Below are 7912 nucleotides of genomic sequence, written 5' to 3'. Positions count from 1 at the left end.
CAGAAAGAGGTGACCAGCCAAACTGCTGCTGGGGAAGCTTTCACATCACATCTCTTTTCCGTTAGAAGAACCAGATCCAGCAGGAACTGAGGATTTTGGAATGGAATTACAAACCAAGGAGACATCAAGTCATCAGTAAGTGGGGATGAGCAGCCTAGTCACTGGAAGAAATGAATTCATGACTATTTACTATAACTAAGTACTATAACCTAGCTGTGCTAAAGGATATGCCTAAACAATAAGCTTTAGTAAAGCATACTTTTCCAGTGATTACACTGTTATGCTATCATGCTGTAAGATTTGAAAGATGTTTTTATTGTAACAAGCAACAGCGATACAGCTGAAGGACAGCTGTGTTCTTCAACACAACCCATGAAAGCCTGCTATTTTTTTCTTCTTTTTTCTTTTTACAGTAAAAAATAGTCAGATGCCCTGCATTAGAAAGACAGGAGAGACATCGAGAGCACCCCCATAACCTTAACAACTGCTTTGACACTTTTCAGATCAAACAAAGGACTCTGTTTTTCTCAGCTTGAAAGGTACTGTCCATGACACTTTGATAGATGAGATTTCACCCCCCACTCACACAAAGTCTCTTCCCACAGCAAACACAGACTGGCATAGGGTAAAAGAGGTTGCTTAATTTTCTTCCATGAGTTTTCATTCCTGTTAAGTAGATGGTAACTGTTATAGTCACCCCTTTCCTAATATTTCTTGTTCCACCAGGAAATTTTGTCGAAGTAGTAACATTAAGATGAGTATTTAAAGACTGGGTCCGTGCTATCACCGGAAAAGGTGGGATATGACTAAATATGCTGAAAATGTAACTAATTTTAGCTAGATCCTGTACATGACATTGGAAGAACATTGTTCTTGAAAAGCTACATTTGACACAAGCACTTCTACCCCCTTTAAATAACCTTCAAATTCTTCATTAATTCTGTAGGTCAAACAGCAAGCAAAATAAGTCCATGGCACATATAAAACTTTGGGGATCAAACCTAGTTGCTGTTACATGATGGGAAAATTGTTAGTGAGAATATTAGGATAACTTTACATTTTTTAAAAAATAGAAAGCAGCCAGGGTTTTTTAATGCTATTTTAAAAGAACAGCACTTAGATTTTACTTAAGCACAAGGAAATGCAAGACTTGGTTGCCTGTACCATCTGACGTCTGCCATGCTGTGTGACCACTGTGATCAGTGGTTAATCACAGCACTCTTATTCTTCAGGCTTTATGCATGTATACTTAGAGATGCATGTATCCAGTCACACGGCAGCCTGCTGGTTATTACCCCAAAGCTTCTGCATAGATTGTAACAACTTCTGGCTCAGAATATAAAACATGTTTTCTTCCTTAGCAAAAGCAATTTTTAAATGTTTTTGCTTTCAGCTGGGTAGTATCAGTCTGTGGCAGCTCATTATTCAGCAATGCTGGCATCACATGTAGTCAGACTATAAACCTGATCAGAGAAGAGAGACATCAAACACAACCTCATAACTTTGTGTGTTGTATGATGTTTACAAATCTAACTGTGCAAGTTTAATCTTAACACCATTTGAACAACTTGATTTATATTCCAGCTTCACACGCACTGATACCAGCGTTAGTTACCCAGGAGGCATCAGGCTGTTAACAGATCCTAAGCCACCTGTGGAGCTGAAGAAAATGTTGGGCAACCGTGCCTCACTGGGACCTGAGTAAATGCTGTCATCATTTACCTAAAATTCTAATTTCTTATAGATCATCCCAAAATGGAATTATACATTTTGTAACTTAAATGAAATTTAAATTGTCATTCATCCACAAGCAGAGTATCAGTTCTCTGAACTATATTTCCTTTTCATAAAATCCTAAACTATATAGGAGTCCGAGCAGATCTATTCGATGTGGACCATTCTATCTATTTGAAGAGGTTTTCAAAATAAATTCTAGTTACTAGTTGTTATCAAAGACTGTTCTGCATGTATTAATTAGGGGAAAAAAGTCCAGTGTATTTTGTGTGATACTGAGCTAAAAAGTAATCAACAAGATGGCAGGAAAATGAGAAAGCAAAAGGTTACAGTTCTGAACCCAAGAAAAACATTGCTATTGTTGTATTTTTAGAGCAGTCAGAAACATCCAGGTATGTCAGCATCCTGACACATTTATTCATGATAGCGTAGAATGATAGCTCAGCCAAAGGGCATCAAAGAATGTACTATACTGTAATTAAGGCCATATTCGTAGGCTTTTTTGTTTTCAAACCAAATGGAATAAAATTAATAAAAAGAAGACAGAAGCAGAATGGCAGATATATTACGAATAAGGGAACATTAACGGAATTTTCAAACAAGGATGTCCAGCTCTTACTGAAGTGTGCCACCGTTTGATCAGAAGTTTAAATGCATTTAAGTTCATTTGGGCAATAAAGCTAACCTTGGGGCAGTGGAAAGAGTGCAATTTTTAGTAAATGGCAATGGCATAGATAGATTTATGATGTTATGAGAATACCAGTACTAAAATGAACTACTAATAATATAACAATATTAAAACGAATAAATTATGTGGTTGTATTTTAATGACCAGAAACAACCAAAAAAAGTTGTAAACTTACTCGTAAGTCCCCCTTGTGTAATATGAAATTTCAGGGGTCTGGGCTTTTATTTTTTATTTTTTTCCATTTTTCATTAGAAAATCTATTAGATGATTGTTGCAGCAACACAGAACCAAGAGAGTTCTGACTGAAACTAGTGAGAAAAAATAGGTTCAGCTTTAAAAAGGAATTATTTAATGTGCTAAAGTAAAATCCTAATGCTAAAGCAGAATATTATCATCCAAGAATGTTTATTTAATACATGTAAATGATCCTTAAAAAACATTTTTTTCTCTGAATATAACTAAAGTGAAAGAAGTAACCCAAGTTTTATTGTTTGTAGGGAATAACTCTAGTGCAATTGTTTCACTGTGCAAGAGTTAGCTAAGGCACTGCTGTCATTTTAATAAATCAGGAAAAAAAAAGGTATTCAAAACAGTAGAGTTATAGTATTGTGCTAGGTTTTCCATATTGCTCTACTTACATATTCAGAATAAAAAGTATAATATACGTTGGTAATAACCTGGTTTAGTAGAAGATGTACCCTGCCAATGGCAGGGGGTTTGAAGTTAGATGATCTTTAAGGTCCCTTCCAATCCAAATAATTCTGTGACTCTGTGATTCTGCGATTCTATGATTCTATGTTCTAAATCTTAGAACTGTCCATTAGAAAAAAAAAAATAATAACAATAATAAAAAAATCATTATTTCTGTCTCTTGGAAAGCTTTGGCAATTTATTTTTATTTTTTTTTTAAAGTATCCATCTATTTTTACAAAGGCACTTTTGGAGGTAACATACAATTCTATTATTCATTTAAAATAATAATCTGTGCCTTCAGCTGAACAGCAGTGTCATTTGCTGCCCTCTGGTGTAGCAAAAAAGAAAAATCACTTATAATGGAAATTTAGTGATTGGATTATAGAAACTGAGTAAACTTAATTTCTAAAATAATTTAGTAATCCTCACATTTATTCTACTTGGTGTATAAGACAGACACATTATGAAAAGAAAGGTAACAAATATAATTAAAAATGAAGATGGTAGTGCACTTCTTGTAATATTTTCTGTATCAGATATATCCCACCTATACGTAAAACAAACCATCTCAACATGAAGCTTTGTATGCTTTTTCTGTAAGGGTCACACTTGGTTCTCTTTCTCTTGAATCATCCATAATTAAAGCACTGTGAGCAAGCCTCTCTCCTTGCTTACACCTGCCATCCTCACAGTTCTCACTGTATTCATAAATACTATCTAAGTCATTTTAGTATTGTATTTTTAACTAAACAGTCATTAAATACTACACATCTATTAGAACTTTTAATTAAAAGTATCAATAAAATAGTACATGTTCTACTACACAAAGTATTTACAAAGACAGGATAGCTGGCAGAACAAGAGCAGGTGAAATTCTTTCTTGCCAAAGCACACCATTATGTTGGAAATAAATTACATTTCTCACACTTCACGCTACCTGAGATTAAGCTACATGAACTCAGGAAAATGAAGGGGAGATCACATTAGGAAGCCAAATTAAAGCCATCCAAGACAGCTTGGATGGAAGAAAAACACAATGCAAGCTTTAAGCCATCTAATAAACAGCATCCTTCATCTTTAAAGGTAGAGTTAGAAAAGAGATGCATCCCAGTGGGCTTGGTAACTAACTTTATTCTTCAGCTTTACAACACTGAAATGGAAATCAGTTCACTGCCTTCGCTTGGTTTTAAAAAATGATTTGAGATTTACAAAAGTGCCGAAGACCAGAAATACACTTTTTAGCATCTCCAAATTCTATTTAAGTTTATCTCGAATCCTTAGAAATACTAACTTCCCTTTGGTTTTCTGCATTTCTTAAGAAAGTGCTCGTAATGTTGCATAATCAGAACTTAGTGCAGACTCTCTAAAAACCTTTTCCAACTGCACTAAGAGAGCCACAACTTTTACTGAGATCTGAGTGAGCACATGAAGTAGAACCAGCAAGCAAGGTAACTCATCATGTGTATATATATATATATATATACACGTATATATATAACTTGGACTTGTCCCCGAAGGCTGTTTGGCCTTTATAAGGAAAAAATGGCTTGCAAGAGGGTGTTAATCCCTAGTTATGTGCCCTACACTTGTTGCTCACATTTTATAATATGAGTACTAAGAATATCCATGGATGGAGGTAACCATTAGCAGCTTATACTAAAAGAATTCTTCTTGAAAATATCTTTAGTTCTAATTGATACAAAGGGGATTAAGTTGCATAGTTTCTGTTTTCCTTTTGTATAAGAGACTAAAGACTTGTCTTCACACAACACTGCACTTCCATCTTCCATCCCAGTAAAACAGCCTCCATATGCTAACTCCATCCTTAGTCTCTGCTCTGAGGCTCAAGATTTTGTCCTCCTCCTCACCCCGCTCCCTGCCACGAGAGAGCTGTAATGTATGTGCGGCAATGAAGAGGAACTACAGCCATGGCACCCTTTTCCACTGAGCACATTGTCCATTTGTATAGGGAAAAGGCAAGTTTCTAAGATTTGGTTTTAGAAGAGTTACATTAAGAAAAGTAACAAGAAACCTGCTTGATTTAAATACGAATTTTGCTCAACATCTGCAAGACTGCATTGCATACCTACTTTTAAGTGCCTGAACTTATCTAAGGAAAATCTTTCAGCCGTATTACTAAGTTTTTAAGGAACAGATGCTGTTCAAATTACCTGCTCCAGCTTGCACATATATTTCAAGCTGTTAAGTCGGCTTTGAAGCACCACATTGTTAAGTCTCCTAAGGATAGCAATTTTAAAGATTAATTACACTTAGAAGTGCAAAATATTAGTTTCTACAGATTATTTCTAGAAATTAATTTCTGGGAATGTGCAGTAGTTCCCCACAAATCTTGCAAGCTGTATTTATTTAGGACCATTTCATCCTTGTCCTCATCTCAGTGTGTGCGACAAAACTGGGAGGAAAAAAAAAAAAAAATTGAGCTCTTCAGAAAATTGATGTATTGGCTTGAACACAACCACAGGAACTTACGCACTTTTTCTCACATTCTACATTATCTTCAATAGCTTAGTTTTGTAAGTCTCAGTAAAGAGTATGAGAAGTTCATTATTTGGAAGAGATCACTGATTTTAAGAAAATGCCCCTGGTAAACTTGCACAGTCTGAATATCACCTCTAAGTTTTACTTTCAGGACTTCCATTAGAATTCAAGATTTATGAAGAAACAGCCTAGTTTGGGTGACTAATCTAAACCAATATCAGTTCTGTTTGTAGTCTGATCTGACATTGTCACCTCAACACCGGTGGGATTTCTAGGCATTTTACTTCAAAGTAATAATGAATAACCCTTATTTTTCTCATTGGAAGGAAACAGAAATTTGTATGTCATTTGGCAAAATGATTTAGCTTTTCCCTAGCCTCCATATCACTGATTGCATACCCACAGTGCCCAACCCCACATCATTATTCACTTGCACGGTGAACCATAGAAAAATTTTTAATTCGATTGCTATAAACATTGGTTAAAAAAATATGCTGGAACAGAGAAGATCAAGATTTGGAAAATGCAATGTACAGATGAGACAGAAAAACAGCATACAAAGTAGAGTCACACTGGAGTTTTAAGACCTTGGAGCAATGGACATACACGGTATCACAGATCACCCCAAAGGCTAACAACAAATCAAACCCTTTTAGAGTCCACGCGCTTCCCCCTCTCCCTCCCCAAAACGTAGCTCTGGCAAGGAAGTACCAAATGGCTAGGCTGGGAAGACACTATCCGTTAAACACTTGTTGCTTGCACTGCGGACAGCTGTACTGAGCAACTTAATATTGTGTAGCAAACCATTCCTTTTAGAACCAAACGCTGTTACTAGCACATTACCAAACAAGACGTTAGAAATGCCCACTAAATTTTATTTAAAAAAAACAGAGAGGAATTGAACAACTGTGGAACTGAGAGAAACTGTCCGGGAGCAGGCGCTGTCCCAGCACCTCCCCGCCGGCGCGCACGGAGCAGGACGGAGGGACCGGGGGCTGCGAGGCCGGCGGGCGGGCGGGCGCTGCGGGGCTGGCTGCGGGCGGGCGGGCGGGCGGCTCCATCCCGGGGCAGGGCAGGGGCCGTGGGCCGGGCTAGGACTCGTCGGGCTTGTCGGCGGGCGGCCCGCAGGGCTGCAGCATCTTCTCCATGAGGTTGAAGCGGACGCGCGCCTTGCTCTCGTTCTCGGCGATGGCGAAGTAGTTGAGCAGGTCGAAGTGGCCCATGTAGGAGCAGTAGGAGTCGCGGTGCTGGTTGACCAGCCACTCCCACTTGGTGGTGTCGGCGTGCCCCGTGCCGATGTACTTGGACTGCAGGTGCTCCAGCTGGCTGTGGATCGTGTACCGGTCCGTCATGGCGCCGCGAGCAATGGCGCCCGGAACCGGCCTCACCGCCCGCGCCGCGCCGCGCCGCGCCCCTTCCGCTCCCCGGGCCCGACGGCAGCCGGGACTTCCCCCCGCCGCCCGCCGACACCGGCGGGGCACTGCGCGCGTGCGCGCCCGCCAAGGCATGCTGGGAGTTGTAGTCCTCTGCCACGGCACGCCCCTCCCGCCCTTAGACTGGCAGAGTCACTGATGTTGTGAAAGCCCTCCAAGATCCTCTGGTCCAACCATCCCCCTACCACCAATGTCACCCACTAAACCATGTCCCTGAGCACCACGTCCAACCCTTCCTTAAACACCCCCAGGGACACTGACTCCACCACCTCCCTGCAACCCGTCCCAATGCCTGACCGCTCTTTCTGAGAAGAAATGTCTCCTCATTTCCAACCTGAACCTCCCCTGGCGCAACTTGAGGCCATTCCCTCTGGTCCTATCACTAGTTTCCTGTGAGAAGAGGCCGATCCCCAGCTCCCCACACCTTCCTTTCGGGTAGTTGTAAAGAGTTCCAGGCAGGGCTTCGGAAGTTTCCTCAAGTTACCTGAAATTCAGCCAGCCTGTTTAAACAACTGCCCTGTTAGACGGACTCCTTGAAGACTCCCATTGGTTTCCCTGAGATTATTAATATGATTTGAACTTCCGTTTTAATCACTTAAATTCAGTAAGCCAGGTGAGGGTTACAGCTGCAGACCAACAACTATATTACATCGTTATCATGCAGCACATACCTGAAGACCTCGCATTCCCAAGCCAGGCACCAGGCTGAGTCTACCCGAAACTGGCACAACAGCTTTGCAGTGTAGGGCCAGGCCTCCAGTTAATTCCTAAAGGAAAAATACAGCTTTGACATGGTAGCTACTGCTTAATTCGCCTATCTGAGAATCAAGTGAACCAAATCTGAATACAAAGTACGTAGAAAACA

General features: G+C 40.0%; 1 protein-coding gene across 1 annotated transcript; it reads right to left on the bottom strand.

Annotated features, from left to right (window-relative positions):
- Positions 1–6052: 6052 nt before the first annotated feature.
- On the bottom strand, positions 6053–7057 carry SF3B5 (splicing factor 3b subunit 5). Its single transcript, XM_083830260.1, has one exon. The coding sequence runs from the start codon at positions 6964–6966 to the stop codon at positions 6706–6708; it is 261 nt and encodes an 86-aa protein (XP_083686386.1). The 5' UTR covers positions 6967–7057; the 3' UTR covers positions 6053–6705.
- Positions 7058–7912: the final 855 nt, after the last annotated feature.

The sequence above is a fragment of the Anser anser genome (genome assembly GCF_964211835.1).
Source record: "Anser anser genome assembly, chromosome: 3".
NCBI lineage: Eukaryota > Metazoa > Chordata > Aves > Anseriformes > Anatidae > Anser > Anser anser.
Note: the sequence above shows the minus strand (reverse complement) of the source record. Positions and strands in the feature narration are given on the sequence as shown.